We start from the raw sequence: 22847 nt of genomic DNA, 5'->3' as shown, positions 1-22847 counted from the left end.
TTCCTCATACTGAGAGACGCGTGGGTGTGTTCATATAAAACCAGCCATACTAGAAGATCAAAGGAGTTTAAACAGTATTGTTTAATACTGTTGGAAAGAACATGCTGAAACTCCCAAGCTCTGTGTGCTGTTGACTAGATGAAGCGCAGGTGAAAATGCAGGCAAAAATTAAACACACCGTCACTCTCAAAGTGGGAAAGCAATTTTTTTTCCACACCAACAAGCTACTCCCATAAGCACAGACATAAGAATTACCAATTCCATATAAATGTTACACATATTATTTAATTCTACTAATAAATAAATGAATTATGTAAATTGTTGAGAGACGCAATACATAGAGATACTGTATAGAGAGGGTTAAAGGAAAGAATGGTCTCCGATTGTCAGGACCACTGGGTCTCCCTGGGCTTATAATGAGAGTATTAAGCTCCTGTTGGTGCTTAACTATAAAATGTGGTGACCTCAGAGGCAGAATTTGCACCGCTAATTGTATCCCGATGTTCTCAAACTGCAATGCGCCTCATTTATCACAGATTTGATTAGAGCGCCACAGCTGTATGGGAAATGATTTTCATTCTCAAACAGTTCCACAAAGATATGCAAATAATGACAGTAATAAAATGAAAGGGCCAGCTGTGTCAGGACAAAAGAAATACTCCGAACAGAATGATCTGAACGACTTATAAGCAGGTTGCCCCAAAACCCAAGACAGTTAATCTGGACAGTTCCTTTTTTTATGTAAAAATAAAAATAAAAAAGCTGATCAAGTTGCTTAGAAGCAGTCTAGTACTGTAAGTTACGAACAAAGGCTCCCTATATACAGTGATGTGAAACACCAGCTCTACTTGCAATAATGCCAAGGCCGTTTGCGGAAGAGAGAATGCTTTGTTTACCTTTAACCATGAGCATGGGCTCCTTGGCACCACCATGAGCCAGCATCTCTCTGCGATACCGCTCTCCCATTTCCCTGAGGGGAAGAGACAGATAGGATTACAGCCACCTGCATTCTTCACCTATTCAGCTTTTCTTCGGACTGTCACTGTTGTCTAAGCTGTTCTTTTACACCCCTTGACAGGTACCAAAGATTAAATGTACCCAGACAAAATAAAACAATAATAATCATTAAAAAAGATGTAAGCATAATAGTCAGGATTTATTTTCATGTTTAAAAGCAGATTAGAAAACACTACATTAAATATCATTGTCTCAGAAATGCAGGTCAGACTGGTACCTGTCAAACAGACACTTAATCCCCATCATGCCAAAGTTCAAGGTGGCATAGTACGCCCTCATTAATACAGTTTATGAGGGCAAATGGAAAATCATGTCATGTTGTCATGTTGATAGAAAAAGCACTGTGTGAAACAAGTAGAAGGAACAGCCTAGTTTTAACCTGCCATATGATTTTCAATAGCCACCATTTCTTGGCTAATTAAAACTAATTTCCACAGATTCACTTTTTGATTACCTCAACAGGGTTTTTAGTCCTTATTTTTACACTCTGTTCTATCTATGATCTAGTTTCTGTTCAAACAACTTGGTCATCATACTCAAAGAGCAGGTCATTATAAAATAAACCTAGTAAACGTTTGAAATGTTTATATTTATCTTGCTGGGTGGATACATATAGACAACAACAGGAGCCGAAAGTTGTGTTTACAATGGCATGTAAAGCAGGAAACACCTTAGCTTCTCCCATCCTCTCCTACCTGTCAAAGGGGTCCTTCTGGAAGCATTGTTTCCACAGCATGGAGGCCACAGCCCGGGACATGAGGTATGAGTAGTATTTAGCTCCATATCCAATAAGGTGGCTGAATCTTAACTGCCAGGCCTGGGGAAGAGAAGGTTATGTTGGGGTTAAAATTCTTTGGGGTTGGGACATATATATGGATAGACAGGTGTTTCTCCACTTCTACTTATTCACCTCCCTGTTTCATATAATTACAGACCAACAACAGTTCTTGCTATTAAGCCTCCCACATGGCAGCTGGACAGGTAAATGGGACGGTAAGTAACTCGAGGGGAAACACTTATACAGTGTAACTTGCTGGTGCTTGTGCTGCCAAATATAGGCCTTCCCTCCACCCTGCCAGTGTGCGGATCACACCAAACTATAGGCCAAGTCTCAGTACAACTTCCAGCTATTTCTCCTATCCCATGCAATTTATTTAGTTCCTAATTGTTTTTTTTTAATAATTAATTATTTTAAGTTTTTAATTATGTTTTTCTCATAGATAAGTCACGTTATTCTGCTTAAAGTATTTTCCTTGTCTGCCTAATAATTAATTGGCTGCCAAATTGCCGTTTCCCAACCTGTTTTCGAAAGTTGACTGTTCGCCTTCAAAGACATCGCTGAAGGACAGGGCATGCACAGGCATTTTAGCTGACATCAGAAACCCTCAAACCATAAGTCTGGAATTAGTCCTCGGGACCATCTGCACGATGCTTTAATAAACTGGAGTGCTTTCGACAGCAAGATGGTGTAATTCATTTTTAAGACTTGGCAGAGCACACAGATGGCTTTGTTTAAAACCTCCATGATTGCCTTGATAACCGGATGCATCACCACCAGTGGGAAGGTATATTCACATGCATTGAATTAGACTTTATCGGTTAATACCAGTCACCTAGGTTTAAGAGCGAGAACACCTCTCCTTAAAATCCAGTAAGTGGCAGACAGATTAACACCAACAAGAAAGCCTGCCAGAGGTTCAAACATAAACTGTTTCAACATGTCATGCCCCTGCCTGTATACCATAATTGAATGAAAGATGGACAGAAATAAAATGATTAGTTACAGAAACACATTCTCTTCTTTCAACAAGATCATCAATCCTGCATCAAACTCTTAAAAGACATTACTACAGCAGGTCTACATCTTACTCCATGCTTACACCAAAATAGAGAAACCAAATTTGTAAGCCCAGGCTGAACTTTTAACAAACTACACAGAAGGTATGAATCAAGTGTTTGATCATGTCCCATATATATATATATATATATATATATATATATATATATATAAAAAATCCTTATTTACTTGTATTATGTTTTACTGGATGCATTTCTCTCTCATTCTGGAGATGCCATTCATCTGCTAACCTCTAGTTACACTAGAAGTGATTTGTGACCTGTGACCTCACTGTCTGGCCAGATCCTCTGTTAGGAAACGAAGTGGAAGGGAATTCAGGCTGGAGAAATCAGGCCAGCCTTGATATCTCCATGCAGCAACGCCCAGACTGGCAAAATAATACTCGAACACATATTAGACTATATCTAGCTGCATATACAAGTGCTATATAAGTGCATGAGGGGAAAAAGGTCTAATTTAGTCATTGTTATAGCCCACAATATTATTTATATCATAACAAGGAAAATGTGAAGACAAAAAAAAAAAAAAAAATGACGAGATCTGATATATTAGTTCTTATATCCTCTTAAAGTGTTTCCACTCCTGTTTATTAACTTAATGCTTCTTCTTGTGTCATTTGGCTTGTTTTGAATATCTCACAACTGCCTTCACATTCCAATGCCACGGGATTCAATCACTGTTCGCTGGAGACTCTTGTAATTAATAATTAATAATCTGGAATATTTTAATCTCTTGCTTGATATTAAAAAAATAGATTTAATTGTGGTTTGTTTGGGGGGAAAAGAAAAAAGCAATGAGTGAAAGATATGCAGAGAAACAAGGGGAGTCCCAGATATTGAGCTTGTGTATCACCAATTTAGCCCAAGCAGAGATATTAGCTGATAAATACAAAGAGAACATTTGTATTACAAGTAAACAGTTTTGTTTTTGTTTTGAATAAAGCATGAAAATGGCCAAATTAAATCTGGATTTCACTGCAACTCAGCAGGCACACACATTTTTGAGGTTTAACAAAGCAAACAGCATTTATCCTGCTTAATTCTTTATTACTTGAACATTTTCTATTCCAAAAACTGAAATTTTTAGTAAGTATTTTTGTTAAGGAATAGAAATGTGGAAACTGTTTGTAGCACAAGGCCTTCAGCCTCCAGCGAGAACCTCCCCAATATCTAAACCTCTTAGAGCGGGCTTACACAGCACTTATGTTTTCATTAATCTTGAAACATATCCAAGCTGTCTGAAGAAATATGCAATTGTAAACCGCATGTAATGCCAACGATTGACACGATGATTGTAAGTGGAATAATCGAATAACGCAGTGCTCCGTTGTCAGATGGCAGGACTCTGAAACTAGAAGCAGCTGCAGACTTTTAAAGTTGTGCCTACAGAACCAGCAGAATGACAAAAGTTGGTCACACATTACTTCCACTCAATCTTTTCAAGTGAGAGCTTGAACTCACGGCCATGCAAAGAGTCTACTTCCTGAGGAATAACAAATCACCTCAACATACATCGGTGGCCAACTCAGCTGGCCAAACTGCTGGTGACAAATGCTGTTTTTATGAAAGGCTTCTCGATCAATCTCTCTAAACACACAGTTTGGAGATAGCGCTCGGCAGGCGAGGAGTTTATAAAAGCTCAGTGTCCGTAAGCTCTTAGGTGTCAGCATGACAAGTCGCATCTGGCCTTTAATGAGTTTAATAAAAGTAAACATTCCCCCTCTGAGAAAGAAAGTTTTGACTTGTGAAACCTAAACTATGATAAACAGCAAATGATGAATTGGGTATTTGCACACACACACCTACAGTAAGTACAATAAGCATATTATTGCATGCCTTCAGAGAAACACTGGCAAACTCAAAGAAAGTAATGAGGGTATAGCTAAGCATAGCCTACATTACTTTAAGGCACCATTTACTGCTTTGTAATAATGGCTGCAAAAGGGAACGTGTGTGTGTACATATTTATCAATATGGGGTAAAAGTCACACGGATCTGGGCTGTGTGAAAGGACAAAAAGTAAAAAGCTAATACTGCTGAGAGAGGAAAAAAGTATCCATTGTTTAGGACTACGTCTATCGTGAAAAAATAATGCAAATTTACAGGATCGGTCTATATTAAATAACTAACTAACTAACGACTGTTAAAATACTTTTATTTTCAAAACATACATTAAGTAAATTGGCAAGAGAAACATTTTCTGGAACAGTCCAAGTAATCAAACTTAAAAAATAAATACATCTTTAATATCATGCACCTACAAAACAAACCTATTTATTCCACAGTGTCGTTGGCTTCATTTCTGGGGTGAAACTAAAATATAATAGCCCTATTTAATGCCATTATAGAACAAACTAATATTTATGTATTTTTTTCTGCAGAAGCTAACAACTGTTATGCCTGAACCAAGATTACTTCTAATTGAACCTTTCTCCATTTGTAAACTCTGCCTCAGAACTGCAGTTAAGTCAATTAATTAATTATAATACATTTTGCTTATATTATCTTCATAGCTAGTTACTTTTTTCAGTGTATGTTGAACTATGGGAACATGGCAGCAATTGTATAGAATACAGGACAGGTTGACTGCTTGTTCCAATACTGTGTGTTAGCTTTGCCCTCTCTGTACCAATACTGTGCGTTAACTTTGCCCTTTCTCGGTGACACATCTGTATTTAACAGTTGCTCATTGTTAATGTGTTTTAGCTCAGCTCTGAAAAATGCTCCTGTTGGCTCTAAAATAAATTAAATATAAATCTTATGGGCTTCACCCCTCCATTTCAAAACCTTTAACTAAAGTGAACCACAGAGTGGGGTGGAAATCAAATAATTAAAATGCAAAAGTAAGCTATGTTTGAATAGAAAGACTTCCAAGGAAACATATGTTGATTTGTATTCTGTGCTCCCTAGTATTAAATTAAAAAGTATTTTTTTTTTTTAGATGTATAGATAGTTTTCTTCTTTCCAAAATAAGGTATATTTGTTGGTTTTGTTAAAAGACTTGAGAGGTTATTGTATTTTAAGTGCATCTATTAGGTTATGTGTTAAAAGCATGCATCCACATGATGTCCTACATAAAGTTAATGGGGCCCGCTCTCTCACTTTCAAAAGACGTGTTGGGCAGATAAGGGAACATCAACAAAGCTAGTGGAATTTGTGTTTTGAGCGATTTCCCAAAAGATATCAACAGCACAAGGTTACCATATGGTACGTGTAACTCTCAGCTGATCTTTCATTCCCAGTACATTACCATCTCCGACACCCTGCGTCTGTATACAACCAGGCGAGTTTATCTCAAGTACACTCTAACAGCCAAGCAATCATAACAAGGATGTACATGATTTAAGTGACAAAGAAAGTGAGATAAAGATCTTTGTTGCCAAGGTTTACCTTACTTCCTGTCAGTTAACTCACTCATTCTCATTTACATTGATGGAAATAAAACTTTTCCTAAAGTGTGAGTTAATGAATTCTTGCATTAATATTATATTTTTATTTCAAAATGCAAAACTAATAATTACCAGCTGAAAAGAGAGCTGTCACTCAAATCCGTATAACCCTGCTAAGTTTTCAAAATAAAGTCTGAAGAAATATAATGTGCGCCACAGGACCAAGAGTTAGCTCATTGAGTGTGTAATCCCACTCTTTTCTGTGCTTCTGAGTCAGCACAATAAATACAATATAATTCCCATTTTTAACTACTTAATTATAGTTAATTTCCTTTTTCTTTTTTAATAAAAAGGGTACATCTAAATGTTTATCATAATTAAAAGGCAACACACATAATAACCGTTCATAACAGCAATTAAACTTTAGACTGTATGAAAATAACATAAAAAATGTTTAAGTAATTTATGTTTTAATAGAGAATCCATGTAGAATTTATAGATAAGAGGAGAGATTAAATCTTACTTATTTAATATTTTCTGTCTGGACTTTCAAAATACAATCCAATACAAATCTTCCCAAAAATCTCCTGTCATTCTGTACAGCAAAGACATTATAAAAATAAATAAATGAAGCCATTGATGAATCTTAAGGTATTGCACAAAGTAAGAAATCTACTATATAAACGACTAAGCCAATCTTTTACCCCAATATGTTTTCATTTAGACTATTTCCATGTGGCTATTGAATCAAGCTACTAAAAATACTCAATGGTATCTATTTAGCTTAAGCTCCGTGATATTTAGGTCTATTTCATTGGTTTACATTATTGCCCACATTGGTTAAACAAAACTCTAATAATAAAACACAAATATAAGATTTCATTAAATGTTTAATATAAACTTATGAGCACGTGGTTCCTTAGAACCACCAAATAGTTCTGTCCTGGAGCATTCAGAAAACAAAATACCCACAGATTAATTCAATACGTTCTGAGGAAGATGCTGAATTATAATCAGATATTAAATCTGAAGTAATGTGCATTAAACCGGACAGAAAGCCTCTTTTATCCATTATGTTTCACAAGAATAGAAAAGGATTAAAAGAAAAGCATAGGAATTTAAATGGGGAAAAAGGAATCTGTGGTGGAAATCACTTTCGGATCAAAACAAAAAGTACAGCCATCTCAATATGTTTGATGGGCCACATAATTACAGCTTGAAATAAATAGCTTGAAAAAAGGCTGTTCCCAGAAACCTTGCTGTATTTTAATATATTCCCTCCTGGCCATGTACTCGCTCTCACAGCTGCATTAGTGCATAGAACCGTTCTCATTATAGGACTAGAGAAAGAACAGTTTCAAATACTTCCCCCAGGGTGTAGTCTTTCAAAGTATCCCCTTGCTTTGTTATTTTAACAGGCCAAAAAAAAAAAGTTTTAATCCCTTAAATACTGCACTGCCTGGGTAAGAGATATAAAACCACAAAGAGAAGAAAGACGAAAAGAACCAACACTTAGTCCTCCTTCCTACAAACTGAGCAGTGGGTTCTGACAAAGCAGTCGATCGCAGTTGCTTTTTTTTTTTTTCTCCAATTGATGGATTAGGCAGGAATGTTTTGTAAACATCCATTAACCTTAAAAGCTGTTTTTAACATTATATCATTAGAGTCCTGTAGACCACCAACCCAGAGGTAAAGAAAGCTGAAGCTAAACCAGTAGGTCTGAATTCAAACGTCTTGCTTGCATACAATATTTAATAAGGGAATTCTACTTTGATGTTAAGAGGACACTTTGATCTACTTATAATTTATATTTTATTCACACTTTTCATTGATCTTTGTAACTAAAACATCATTTTAAAAAGCTAACCACAGATATCACACTAGCAGCATTTCCTGCTTAGTTGTAGCCTTACAATTACATTAAGATGCCATATATTGTGTTGAGGTCCTATATGGAAGTTGGAACCTAAGCAAATCACATTCCCCTCAGAGGGTAAGAAAATGGCTATAGCCCATAGGAGCATTTTCACACAGCTCACGTTAAGCTGTAGCTGGGTTTCATTTCATTCAGCACTTGGTAACTTATACGGCTTAATGACATAGAAAATAAAACAATAAAATAAAAAGGTTTTATTATCTGTCCAGTAGCTACCATAACATGTTTATGCATACATGATTACTGAGACTATTAGTGTTAAAAGCCTTCATTTCCTTGTTATAGCCATGATTCTCAATAAAAGTCTGAGCCCCACCTATCAACCTTGCTGCCAAGACTTGAATTGTGTTTTGGAGAACAATGGCTGAGATCACTGGATGAGAAGAAAAAAAGAAAAGAAAATCAGGATGGAAAAAGTCTATTGTCTGCTTTGTATGCTCTTCCATACATTTGGAATATTTACTTGAATATATAAAGGCTGTCTCTATGCCAAACTTCGGTCACCTGTCAATGCGACGGATATACCAAGCAGCATGATGCAAGTAAATAGTCTCTTGGACAACAAAATCCTCAGGAGCGTAATGATGATACACATCAGATTGGTATGTTAGCGGGGAACTAGCAGGTAAAGCATCTGCAAAGCGAAATATTCACATTCTGTTTACAAACCATAATTAAAATGTAATAAGTGAGATGTCCTTTTTTGATGGGGAAGGATTTCTCTTTTCTTTCAATTTAAATTTGATATAAAAAAAAATACTAACGTGGCAGAAACAAAAGCCGTTTTGAACCTTGAGAACAAGGTTCGACTAGAACAGACCACATCAAAGGGTAGTTTTATGCTGGCCTAGTTAAACTGAAGTGAGGCCTTATTTTCTTTCTGGAAATGCGAGACAACATCCTACGTAACACTTACTGTATTTGGCACATACGGCAACCCATAGAATTTCTCCTGAGTCGCTTTCAGGATCTCTGTGGTCGACTGATTCAGGGGCTTTCCGTGATAAATTTGATCCAAAACAGCATAGAAAACCTGAAGTCAACAGACACATTTGTTATTTTTGTGATACCAGTATAAGATGAAGTAATTGTTCACACTTTAGTAGGGACTTTATGATGGAAGCTGCTGGATAAATAAATCAAAGTGCTCTACTCAATTCATAACAATTCTTTCACAGCAATGCTTGATTGTTTACATTTATCTGATGACAAGATGGTAACAAGATGCCTTCTGTCCATAAAACAAATACATACAAAAATCTAAACAAATAAATACATAAAGAGGAGCAGTTTAATGCATGACATTGAATTGACAGGTGTTTTAAAACTATTAAAACTGGATCAGATTTCCCTGGCTTGCCGGCTGCCCCTCAGGGTTAGAATTGCTGGAGATCTCTACAGCTGTACCATACTAACTGTGCGGCAACGCGGTGCCCAGATCTTGAACTTATTGGCAAAACAGGGTCTCTTCAGTTTTAGAGAAAGTCCATACAGGCGTGCTAACCAGTGGAGCTGGTCAAAGAGTGACATTATATTACATTTTCACCTCAAACGTTAGCTTAAACATACATGGACAGCAAGGAGGAGCTTGGGAATTTTCAAACAGTTATGTGTTGCTCAATGTGAGCTAACATGGCTCCCAATGTACATCCTCTCACCTGCAGTTGCATATCTGCTGCCCCACAGACTTTCTTAGACTCACACAGGCGGGACACCATGCTTTTAGGCAGAGGCTGAAACAGAAAAGGGCAAACTGTTGTCCTGAGGTAACACAGACAAACAAAAGCTCAAATGGCAAACCACAACATAATAGCTACTAAGTTAGTGAGTCAGATCTAAGCATGACTGTTTTGACAAAAGTGTTTGATGTAGATGTAACCTAGGACTGGGTTTTATTTGAATTTAGGTATGAAGTGGAAATTGTCATCCAAGTGTAACCTGTTTACTTATCAATTATTTGCACGTTGATGCTATAGGAGGAAAACAAATACCTTTTTATCTTGCAAATGCATGTGTGATTATTCAAGCGATCTGTTTGTATCAAAATACAATTACAGCCCTGAGTCTCACGGTGACTATTTAAACCAAAATAATAATAAAATAAACCCCCCTCGGGAAGTAATCTCTAAAGTGGATCTCTGCTGTGAGAAAAGGCTCTAAGAGTAGTCTTGCATTAAACACTGTGCGTCTTAACATGCAATCATTCTTAAATCTTCTTTCCATCTGACTGGACTAATTTCCTATTGGGATTTTTGAACGGAAACACGAATCTGTAAGATGTTAAAAAAAAGAAAAGAAAGACAAGCCTTCCTCTTGTTTCAACATAATGAAGCTCATGACCAAAACACCAAAACACACGAATACTGTTCTTCAAAGCATAAATGTTATAAAGGTTTGTCTTCTTTTAATGTTTTCTTTTTTAACGGCTGTTTTTGCCTATTTCCAATCCTCAGTAATAACCACTTCCTGAATTAATAAAATGAAATTATGGGTGGAGAAACGATGTAAAACTACAGCCGTATTGAACATTGCAGGATAGATGACATTGTACTTCACTAGATAAAATAACTAGCACTGCGCTCATCCTCCAGTAAGGCGTCCACAGCATGTGCACAAGTCAGGTCATGTTTCTGGGAGAACACGGGTACGTTTCGCCTGGATTTGAGCCGTGAGAGAAATCCAGGAAGTATTGGATAAGTGCGAGCACATAGCATGCAACACAGCATTTTCATGGCGTTGAATTCATTTAGCTTTGAGGAGAAAGATAATTGTAATTTTATATCAAATCAACCACACCTATTTATAGCCTGTAGATGTTCTTTTCATGATTAATTTGCTTGTCAAGGCACCGATAACGTGCCACCAGCTGCATCTCATTCTTTAAACATAGATCGGGTTCATTTTTATTGCTGTGTAAACACTGTCAATTGAAGTGGCTTTCCACGTTTGGCCTGTAGTTTATTTGATTTTCTTTTGTGGTGGCTTTAATCACCTACACTTTCAATATGAATCAAAACAACATTAAAAAGCATCTTGGCATATTTAAAACAGTCTGGTAACAAATGTCTTCCCAATACAACTCAGTATTTCACTTGTCACAAATACAATACTAACTACTCCAAAAGAAGAATGCATTAATCAGTCTGTTCCTACCAGAGAAATACCGTTAAACTCTCAACGTCATTGTCCTAAAATGACCTGAAATAAAAATCACACACTCCAGATTTAACTCCAGCGGAAAAAAACTGAAAATAATAAAATTAAGGATCACATTAATCCCACATCGAAACAGAAAGGTCTTTGCTAGATTGATTAAATTAAACAAGACACTTGTTTGTCCCATTGCCACATTCAGTTTCCTTGCTAGGATGATTAAGTTGAACAGATTCCACAGTTGATAGACACACATCTAAGAAGATAAATGTGACTGAAATATCCTCATGCTTAAGTGCAAAAAAACAAAAACATTTCCGATACCTGTCCTGTCTGATAATGGCGTGCAAACTGGTTCACCACGCGGTAATCACTTGCAAAATACTCCATCAGAATAGAAGGCACTTCAGCAAAATCTGTGGAGCAGCGGGTTCCTGTGATGGAATAAAAATTCAAAAACACTTATTGTGAGTTTAGGTATCTTGCATGGTTTCAGAGCAAATATAGCAATTCATCTGCATACAGAAAGTTTCAAAACTATATGTGCCTAAAGTTATACTTTCTTCACATTATTATAAAAGACGAAAATGGAATAGACGTTTTCAGGGAGATGGCAGTTAGACTCATTTGACTAATACTGGTCTTCATGTATAATCCTTTTATTTAAAAAAAACGGCAAACACCACAGTTTTTCACTCTGTAAACAATAACTTGCTGTTGGGGCAAGGAGGTAATCCATCTTTGAATAACCTAAGAGGATTTGAAACAGGTAATTTTCATAGCACACCACATCAAAGATGTATTGGCAATTTTCCTGTCGCTGTGCCCTGACGCACATTCAGAACGAGACTGCAGTAGCTAACTGGTGTCAGTCTTCCTTTCCCTCGCCGTCAGATTCAAAACCACAACCTCTAGCGGTTGAGTGTTTGTTAAGATATGATATGGGAGACTTATCGAATTCGGTAGGGAAAGACAGCTGGAATTCACCAGTGACGTGCTGGTAGCGGGTCCTGCCCAACATGGAGTGCATGGCGTGGCCCATCTCATGGAAGAGGTTCTCCATCATGCCGGGGGTGAGCAGGGTGGGGGTGTTTTTAGTGGGGTGGGGCAGGCTGAGCATGAGCACCACCACTGGGAGTTGGTACTGCCCGTCCTCTCCAAGACGGCCCCCCCGGATCGTGAAGTGGCAGTCCTGGAACCGGACCAGAGAGTATGGATGGTAAATTGAAGTTTATACGTAATAAGGGACTTGCGTTGTTTATTTTTGCTGGAGCTCAGGCTGACGGCAAGTGCTGCACCTTCATGAATGGCTTGCCTCAACTGAACCCCAGCACAATAAAGTTAATTGTAAAAGCTTAAGGACTGACACATGACATCTAGCAACTGTGAGAAAGATTATATACATTATATGAAGTTTTTTTTTTTTTTTAAGAAGCACAATCATTTGCATATGTCTCACTGTTAAACAGGCGAGGTGTTGAAACATGAGCAGAAGGTTGAAAAACAATCCGAGGGTTGTTCAGTACCGTACTGAGAACACTAGACATATACAATTGGCAATTCCCTCCCTTTATCAATCATAATTTTCTCTCGGTCATTGACAATATTTTCAAATGACGTCATGCTTGCATAATGTAATGATGATCTCCGCTTATACCAGAGAGGTTTGGATGAATCTGATAAAGAGTTCACACAGTCTTGGTCTACCTGGTGGGGTTTGTCAGGTCTGTGGAAGAAGTCACAGTAGATGTATCCCAAGAGCCCCTCGGATTCATGAACCACAGCCTAGAAAGACAATCAAATGCATGTTACGGCACACCGCCTTCCCGTCAAAGCCTTCTGCAGGACCTAAGTGTTTCATGAATTCTGAAGAAGTTGAACATATGTTTCACGTGATCTTAAAACGTTACAACATGTATTCAGGAGATTGTACACAGCAAGTGGGACCAGAAGGAGATCAGGGCCGACTCACCAGTTTCCGGACATCTTCACACCAGATCTCTCCCTTCTCCGGTTGTTCGGCCTGAAAGGAGACGCCCAAGAGCTGGCTGAACAGGGTATTTAACCCCTCCATGCAGGCCCCCAGGGAAAAGAACGGACTGTACAGGCTGGGCTCAATATTATACCTGAGGAACAAGAACAAAACATTTAATTTGGAATATGTTTGCATTGTTAACTACCTTCAATAGCTTTGATCAGCTGATATGAGTTCCAGTAGAAACAAACTGGAAGGATCACATTGGATACAGTTTTAGAGTTAAAACAGACTGATACTTTACAGTTTGCTTTATTATTTCCTACTCCGGGCTTCAAACAGTGTGCATTTATATCCAGTAAAGTACACAATTTACAGGAAAGCTTTAGCTCAGGAACCACAAAGGTGATAAACTAATCAAACCATTATTATTTGTATAAGTATGACGTGGGTCCTGGCATCTGACTGTGAATGAGATTCATAAACTTGCTGCTGAGGTGGGGGATACTTCATGTTTAATACAGCTGACACAGTTCACACAGTTAAGTATGCATTTCATTTTGGTTTTAAAAATATCGAAATGGCTACAGGTTTGTGGAAATATACATCCTGTAAGAGTATGGCTCATGAGTGTGTATATATTTAACATGTCTAATACTGAGAGGCAGGAGATGCTCCCCGGCGAGTAATTACTTCCTGTTCACTGAAGACAGAAAAGCAACAGTCAGGCATTGGTTCAATCAATACAAAAAATTCTCAGGCTTTTACAAATCGCGGGTTAGTGTGCACGTCCCGACACGCAGAGTACTGTTCTCTTGAAGGAGCGTTTTCAGTCTGCATGTGACAACATAAAGGATATTTATTATTATTATTATTATTACGTTCACACAATCACTAACTCCGCCCACAACGTTTGAGCTAGACATAAGAATCTGCATAAGGTGAATCTGCCTTATTCACAGAGAGGTTAAACGGCAACAAAACAATGAGAATGATCGCAGAGGCCTTCATTTATAAATATACTTTTAGAACAGTCATAAACAGTACTTCTGCCAATTCTAAATAATGTAAAGCTGATCCTTTCCAGTCTTGTTCTGCAGGGTGATTTACAACCAGATTTTAATCTATATGCATTCCACCATCTACTAAACTACTGTCAGATTGCAACCCACATACAATACTAATAACACACATACTGTCACTTATCAGCCCTCAAACTGGCCCATTTTTTACAACAATAGTTACTTTATTTGTTTACATTTACACTGTGTACTTTTTAACTTGAGTACTCCCTCTCCAGTCAGAGTGGCGTGCATAGGTAGTTTAGGTTAATTAAACTAGCTGAAATCATCCTTGCAAGGCATAAAGCCCGTGTCACCAGTGAGGAGTGGCGGCTGCCCAAACAGTGCATGGGAATGGATAGAACAGCACCAAGGAGCGTGGAGATGAAAAGGAAAAGAGCGATTAGAGAAATGTGAAAACAGGCGAAGATTCCCTCTGTTTAACTAAAAATACATCAATTTTCCTTCAACATTATCTCTGCATGTTGGCAAGTTTCTCAGTGGCAATCTGTTACACATTTCTTTAATGTTTCTTTGTATATATATTTATATATATTATTAAAAAGCATTATTTTATTCTGAATTCAGTAAGCACATGCTTAACCACTAAGGGTTTAACCAAATGAAGTCTGCACATTTAGAGATGTGTGAAAATATTTGGGCTGGAACTGGAAAAATACTTCTGCAATTTGGATGCAGGCAACGGATTAATTTGCAGATGTGCTTCTGACCAAATTATCAGGCTCGCTCCGGATCTGGCGAGAAGGTGCGTGGGCCAAACACAGAGGTTTTGCACCCAGGAGCGATTATTCTTCCCCTGCTTCTGACAAACAATCCTCAACGGTGCTCTGAAAATCAACATCCCAAATAAAACAATAAAGCAAAAGCCAAGTTCTGCAGGGCTGAAAACGTCTTATTTTTTCAGCAAAAAATACATTTAAAAAATTGCCTCTGGGCATTTCCATTGCCCCTAATTATCAGACAGAATGGCAGCCAATTGCTCTGGTTGAAACAGTACTTAGGTCCTGTAAGCGTTTAGCATGTCTGCAATAAAGATTTTGTAAGTACAGTATCTAGTACTACATTTGGCACTTATTGGCGTCTGGTGAGCGGCCGAGAAGAAAAGCTTATCATTATTACAGTCTGTAAAGTGCAAAGCGAAGTCCAATATAAAGCCACTATAGATATTGTTCCCCAGCTAATCAGAAATGTTCTTTCCTACAGAGTTACAAACGCAAAACCTGTTGCCTCTCACCATCTTGAGGAGACACTGCCTGTCACTGGATGATACATAAACAAGGTACATTTACCAAGATCAGTATAGAAAATAAAAAACTAGCTTCTGCACAACACTGACAAGGAAACATTGGAATGCTTATAATGTTTATATATGATGTTCAACAGTGTGTTTTTGTTAGACTAGTAAGTACAAACAATCTCTTGCAATCTTATATGAAACTAATTTATGCTATTATCCCAAACATAATAATAATCATTATGTGTCATTAATCACCAAAGGTGCCTGGCACGGAACGGGGAACCTCCTGGGAAAAACACCTTCACTTTAATATTGCCTAGAAACTGGCTGCATTTTAAAATCCCCAGTGAGAAGGTGTTGCTGCTCTCCACACTGTTCTCAAGTTCACTCGAGCACATCATGACATTTTACTTTTTGTGTGAGATTTAAACTTGGATTTCAACATTCCTCAGTTAATTGCTGAAGTGCTTAAAGAGGGAGAGCAGCTCCCCCTGTCAGCAGGCATTAAACTGCTCCGCTCCCATCGTGGAGCACATCGGGCAGCAATTCATCCTCCTGCAACTCCAACAGACCAGCTAATTATTTTATTATTTCACTGACCCTATGAAATAATTGCTGGCACTGTAAACTACAATTCAGAGTGGATAGTACTGAGATAATGACAAGTAACCCAGCTGAGTAGCAGACCAGATCATGTGATCTAATGAGAGAGAAATCTTCCTTCAAAATTACAATACAAAAATGAAATGTATTAACTAATTTAATACATTTTCAAAACAAAATTGCATATACTGGTTATTATTGATTGTTTGTCTAAATTTCAGCATTTCAGGTCGTCTAAATAATGATTTAATGTATAACAATATGTCCTGAAACCAGCAATGTTTTGAGTCAGCCCTTGGGTTGTTCATCAGAAGCATGTTGGTTTTGAGCATTGAAGATACTCTCAATGTTTGTTAGAAATGCTTCCTTTTTTAGTATATGTGATATATACAGATGTGTTCACATTTGTTGGTACCCCTCCACAAAAAACGAAGAATGCACATTTTCCTCTGAAATAACTAGAAACTAACAGAAGTAATTGGCATCCACCATTGTTTATTCCATATTTAATAGAAATCAGACTTTGCTTTTGATTTTGTTTTTCAACATAATATTGTAAATAATAAAACAAATGAAAATGGCATGGACAAAAATGATGGCACCCTCAATCTAATATTTTGTTGTTTTGTTCTTATCCATTCTTGGATGCTTTTAGCTGTGTGTTTTGGGTCATTATCCGGCTGGAGGACCCATGACCTGCGACTGAGACAGAGCTTTCTGACACTGGGCAGTACGTTTCGCTCAAGAATGCCTTGATAGTCTTGAGATTTCATTGTGCCCTGCACAGCAAAGCAGCCCTAAAACATAACCGAGCCTCCTCCATGTTTCATTGTAGGTATGGTGTTCTTTTCTTTGAAAGCTTAAATTTTTCGTCTGTGAACATAGAGCTGATGTGACTTGCCCAAAAGCTCCAGTTTTGACTCATCTGTCCAAAGAACATCCTCCCAGAAGAATTGTGGCTTGTCAATATGCATTTTAGCAAATTCCAGTCTGGCTTTCTTATGTTTTTCTTTCAAAAGTGGAGTCCTCCTGGGTCTTCTTCCATGGAGGCCATTTTCGCTAAAAAAGCGACGGATGGTGCGATCAGAAACTGACATACCTTCACATTGCAGTTCAGCTTGTATCTCTTTGGCAGTTATCCTTGGTTCTTTTTCTGCCATTCGCACTCCTTCTGTTCAATCTGGGGTCGATCTTCCTCTTGCGGCTGCCCAGGGAGGTTGGCTCAGTTCCATGGATCTTGAACTTCTTAATAATATTTTCAACTGTTGTCACAGGAACATCAAGCTGCTTGGAGATGGTCCTGTAGCCTTTACCTTTACCATGCTTGTCTATTATTTTCTTTCTTATCTCCTCGGACAACTCTCTACTTTGCTTTCTCTGGTCCATGTTCATTGTGATGCACACAATGATACCAACAAAGGTGTCCAAGCCATTTTAGAATATCTTTGTAGAATGAGCAATAATTAATCTCTTTTCAGAGCTTCTTTGCTTTATTCTATGACATACCAAAGGCATGTAAGTATATATGATGCAATAGATTTTAACTTCATCACTTTTCAGGAGGAATGAAGCATTATTTCAATGAGCCGTAAGGGTACCAACAAATTTGAGCATGTCTGTATATATTTGATTTTACAATAACTATTAAAAAAAAAAAATGTAACTGATCCATTGTGAAAAACATACGTATTCATGCCATTCTTTCAAACACATCTCAATTTAAATAAAATGAAGGATTGGTTTTAAGTTTGAGAAGAAATAAAGTTATTTAGTAACATGACAAAACTTAAAACAGTTCTAGTGAGAGTTAGAGAGCCTGCTGTTTGTTATTGCTCAAGGGGGAGCATTGAAATGCATCACAGCTTGAAATGGTCTCACTTGTCAGCTGTTGTGAATTTGGAGAGAGAGGTGCAGGATATAATTACTTGCACCATACGCATATTTCTACACATCTTAACCACATAGAATTCTAATGATTAACTCCCTCATCCTTTCAGTGAGTCTCTCCATCTATTCACCAACTACTGTCAATCACTGCCATCTTAAACACACTTATGAATGAGTAGTTGGAACCAGTCAAAGAAAATAAAACTACCAGAAGGAAAGACAATGATGCTAACTAAAAAATATGTCTAATTATAAAGAATCTGAGTGGATTCCCTATTCAGTCAAATATTTTTAGGTGAATAGCTTATTTTAAAACTATAAACTATATTTTTCTTCTTCTTCTGTTAGGTACTTGGATTTGTAGCCTTGCTGATTTAAGAAACCAAAGGCATATTGTCGCTTCATAGAAATATAGTATCTCCTCACCTTTCGGCACGCAAGACCCCACTGTAGTAAGGATGGTCCCAAGGCATTAGTTCCTAGAAACAAAATCTGTATTATTCACTCTTAAACACATTTATTGAATCTGTTACAGTGACAAACCATTGCTAGCAAGATTTCCATGGATATTTTAGCAGTGGTTGACAGTGACGGGCAGTATACTTTTTACAAAATGTCTCTACTGCATTGTTAGCAACCTTTCATAGCGTAACAGCAGGAAAACTAAAAATAAGATTATCTTCATATGATTTACTTACTAATTCAAACATAAGAGCTCTGACAGAATCCAATTTCAAAGTTACACATGACATTCCTCCACAAATACATGCATACAAATGTTTATTCTGATCCTTACTTTATTTCTTGGATTCAGTTTCAACTTCATGTCTTTCATCATGTCAAAATCTTTCCCTGCTCTAAAAATGGGAGAAAATAACAGTTATAAAATCAATTACGCACATTATAAAACAGTAAGTCCTCAGAGAAAAATCTCACCCTCAGAACATGTTTAAGCCTTCCTAAAACTACTGTGACATAAGTAACATTCAACAAACCCCTTCAAAAAGCACAGCTAGAATGTGCATCTTTCATCTAATAAGAAAATAGTTCTGATTTCTCGACGGCATGGTCGTCAAACTTTAGCTGCTCACTGGGTTGCTTTATACTGACACTCATCCAAAAAAAAAAGAAGAAGAAAAGAAAAAGGAAATCCTTAATAATTTGAAATATTATATTAGAACTCCTTATAGCAACAGGAAGTTGGAATACAGATGTCTGAAAGCACCCAACCTGTCGAAAAGCTTTTCAGACAGCAGCTCCAGGAACTCCATGACAGTCTCTGCAAAAAAGTGAGGGGGGTGCGCCGTTAGACACGGACAGTGAAAGGGTCAGTGTCTGAAGGCAGTGATGGAGTGCTCAGTCCTGTACCTGGGGTTTTGGCCATAGTCCCTTTTAAAGCTCGGTGTGCATAGGATTCATAGCCCACCAGTTTAGCCAGTTCGTTCCTGCATGCCAGCAGTTCCTCTAAGCAGCGCAGCAGCTCCGGGTTGGGGTACAGGAAGATCTTGTACGCAGCTTCACGAACCTGAAGGGTGTGGTATGAACAAACACAAAAGAAAAGCACACACACACATATTAAGCTTCTATGATTTTCATTCCTGTTGCAGCAGCTATAATCTTTGTGAGCACCAGCAACATGTTTACCTTTCCATGCAAGATTATTGTACATATTTTAATACTCTAGCGCTACCTGGTGGCAAAGCGTGGATATACACTGCTGAATATTCTGACTGATCAGCTAATTACACTGAAGAAAATAAAACACACAAATCTGGCAAAACTGAATATATTCATTTTTGAAAGGTTACAGTCTGCCAAAACATCCCCCTGTCCCCATCCATCACTGTAAATATAATGCCAGTTTAAACATCTTAGACTCAGAGCCACATTGACTGTACATACCAGGTCATCTGGGGAGTCTGCATGCAGCCCTGCAATCTGTATGTAATTGCCATCGATGGAAAAGCAGTGGCGGATGTGGTCTGGCAGGGCGCGTTCGTCAATCTTGTTGGGGAGATGAGAGCCCATCAGGAACTCATTGTTCAGGTCCAGGAGATTGACATTCAGGTTGACAGCCTTTTTACGCTGTGAAAATGAGTCAAAAACACAATTTTTAAAGCATACAGTAACCGTTGTGTGATGATGAAAGGCTTGTGGTTCCCAATAATAAGACACTAATTCACACAGCACAAAAACAAGATCATGTAGTAGGAAAAACAGCGTTACCTTTTCCTTATCTAGATGAATTCCGCTGATCTCAAAATCAAACATGAAAAGTTCTGCCACTCTTCTAAAATGACAGAGAGAGATGATTTTCATATTTTGGACATAAATCTCAATCTGCATTAGCTGAGCCAATTTCTTTCTACAGGTACAATTTTTTTTTCTATCTGTGTGTGTACATACATTTTTTTCCATGTATTAGTTTCACGATACAGAAAATGCATTACCTTGTTTCTGGGTCCAGAGATGACAGAACTTCTTTCTTATCTAATAAATCTTTTAGACTTTTACAGAGGTCAACATTCGTGTTCAACCTGTACAGAAATGACAGAAAAAAAGATGGATTACTGTGGAAAATAAATGCATGATCCATACTCAAGATTCTTCCAACATGCACTGGAACCATCAGTGGAAGATAAAACAGTAAGGTACTCAAACCTTGCACAATGAGAAAGAAACGTACTTTTCCACAACTGTACCAATCTTAATACAGGTCTTCTCTGCTGCTTCTCTGAAGGCAGGGTCTGGGTGCGCCACCTTCACAAAATCTGCCTGTGGGGACAACAACCATAAGTATGTATTTGACACCTTCGACACATCCTTGGCACCTTCTATATTGACATCATCCATGTGCTTTAAATGTGTCCAAGAGCTCTTTCAGTTGTTTTTGGATGTTAAGAAGGATGCATTTTATGTTATGCACATGGTTTAAAACAAAAACTCGGTTTTACCAAATCGGCCACTCTGCACAAGCTGTCCGACAGCCGGTCGAAGGTCTGCACAGTCTGCGCTCCAGGAGGGCCGGTACAGGCTTCATCTACCAGCCGCACCGTTTCCTTCAAGGCTTTGTCCTGGGCCACCTCGAACCCTGCCGGAGAGCTCAGTTCTGGGACTCCAAACAGACCCTTGTGGACAGAAATCAGAGAACAGGGTTCCTCTTTCAGTAATTCAAGTCATAAGCATGTTGTAATGTATCAACTGTGCATCAATACAATCACCACATTTAAAAAGGATACTGTTGGCTGCGAGTCACATGACTTCACAATAACAGGTGCTTACAGCAGACTAACACACATTGTATTGCACTGATGAGAAAGCTAGACAACTCATTCAAGCATAACAGCAACCCGAAACATGCCAGAAAAGCAGGGGACTTGCTTGCAGTCAAGAAGAAGGGCTAAGGGGGCATGGTGCATCACTATAACGGAGGGGTTTCCTCTCTTACCCCATTTTTGCTGAGCAGGTCCGGTTTCCTGTGTTGCCTGGCATTGAAAGCAGCTCCCACCGGAGACCAGGAGGTCGTGACGCTCCTGTATATTGTCTTTAATTTGCTGTGCTTCAAAATACTCAGCAGTCTTTTGCTAGTCATCATGATGGTCTTATTTTCTGGCACTCGCTCCAATTTTTAAAGTATTAGATTTGTTTGACGAAAGAAACGACGCCGATGCCCAATGTTGAACTTAGCAATGAACTGTCAACCTTTGAACATTTAACAGCAGACCACGAGTTGCGTTGGTCACAGCGAATATTTCGGCGGGTTCACCTCCATTTCCTTGAACTATGAAACTGATAATAATCAATATATACAAGAACAAATGTTAGCGTACTCGGCGCTCAACAACCGTGTTACGCTTCGCAGTGCAATGCTTTAGTGGACGCAGACATATTGGAAACATGGTTAGGTTTTGAAGTGCATTTTCGACAATTTAAAAAATGACGAAAAACAAATAGCTTAAAACAGTATATGTCACATAAAATTAAGACTTATAGCCGAAGATAAACTTCTTGTTTTACATAATCGTTTTTAAATGACGCTACGAATCTGCTTCTCTTCTTCTTGTTCTTGTTCTTGTGTCGCTCTGACGTCATTTGACGGCGCCTCAGTAGACAGGCTTGCGGCGCCGTGGAAGATGTGAACGCGTCGGTGTAGCGCTGTCTGCGGGGACTGTAGTATGAAGTGCAACATCTACACAAGTTCGTGAAAGTGTTCAATTTAAAATGTCGTGCACCTGTAGAAAGAAATAGTTGTACATAGTATCCGACAGAATTCGCTTACTCAATCCACATAAACATATTTACTTTCATCTTCATTCGTCCAAAGCAATATCCAAGACGTTTGATTTAACTGGCGTTCAAATAGGGTTATATAAACCATGCAATTAAGATTTGCGGGACGACAGAAAAGGGGTAACCGTATCTACTCTTACCAGGTATTGTCTTGCACAGCCTAGGTGTGAAATTTACTAGGTGCAGTAGTCTTATAAAAACTGTTCATTTTAAGTTTTTGTTTTAAAGTGCCCAGAATATTGCAATATTGTGACTTATAGTCAAAATCCGTGGAGATATAGCAAAATATAAGGCGTCTAAATGTCTAAATTATTCGTTCCGTTTCCTTCTGGACAGCAACATTTCCCAAAATATTGCGATGTGCGTTTTATAATAGTGGAAGATGTACTTGTATATGAAGACGCTGAAATCACCCTCCAAG

At 38.1% G+C, this 22847-nt stretch overlaps 1 protein-coding gene across 2 annotated transcripts in view; it reads right to left on the bottom strand.

Moving 5' to 3' along the window:
- Positions 1-22211, bottom strand: part of mipepa (mitochondrial intermediate peptidase a) — a 31314-nt gene extending 9103 nt beyond the window's left edge. For both annotated transcript variants that reach the window (XM_066699627.1, XM_066699628.1), the window contains exons 1-18: positions 21585-22211; positions 21091-21264; positions 20823-20911; positions 20587-20673; positions 20363-20426; positions 20039-20221; positions 19505-19661; positions 19367-19415; positions 18933-18993; positions 18563-18615; positions 13325-13478; positions 13060-13137; positions 12340-12544; positions 11677-11786; positions 9858-9932; positions 9116-9232; positions 1713-1834; positions 897-970 (exon numbers count right to left, since the gene is read on the bottom strand). In XM_066699627.1, the coding sequence (XP_066555724.1) occupies positions 897-970; positions 1713-1834; positions 9116-9232; positions 9858-9932; positions 11677-11786; positions 12340-12544; positions 13060-13137; positions 13325-13478; positions 18563-18615; positions 18933-18993; positions 19367-19415; positions 19505-19661; positions 20039-20221; positions 20363-20426; positions 20587-20673; positions 20823-20911; positions 21091-21264; positions 21585-21731 (1999 nt within the window). In that variant the 5' untranslated portion in view covers positions 21732-22211. The remainder of the gene's footprint in view (positions 1-896; positions 971-1712; positions 1835-9115; positions 9233-9857; positions 9933-11676; positions 11787-12339; positions 12545-13059; positions 13138-13324; positions 13479-18562; positions 18616-18932; positions 18994-19366; positions 19416-19504; positions 19662-20038; positions 20222-20362; positions 20427-20586; positions 20674-20822; positions 20912-21090; positions 21265-21584) is intronic.
- Positions 22212-22847: the final 636 nt, after the last annotated feature.

Source organism: Amia ocellicauda, chromosome 3, assembly GCF_036373705.1.
Source record: "Amia ocellicauda isolate fAmiCal2 chromosome 3, fAmiCal2.hap1, whole genome shotgun sequence".
In the NCBI taxonomy this organism is placed as follows: domain Eukaryota; kingdom Metazoa; phylum Chordata; class Actinopteri; order Amiiformes; family Amiidae; genus Amia; species Amia ocellicauda.
This window is presented reverse-complemented; position numbering and strand designations above follow the sequence as displayed.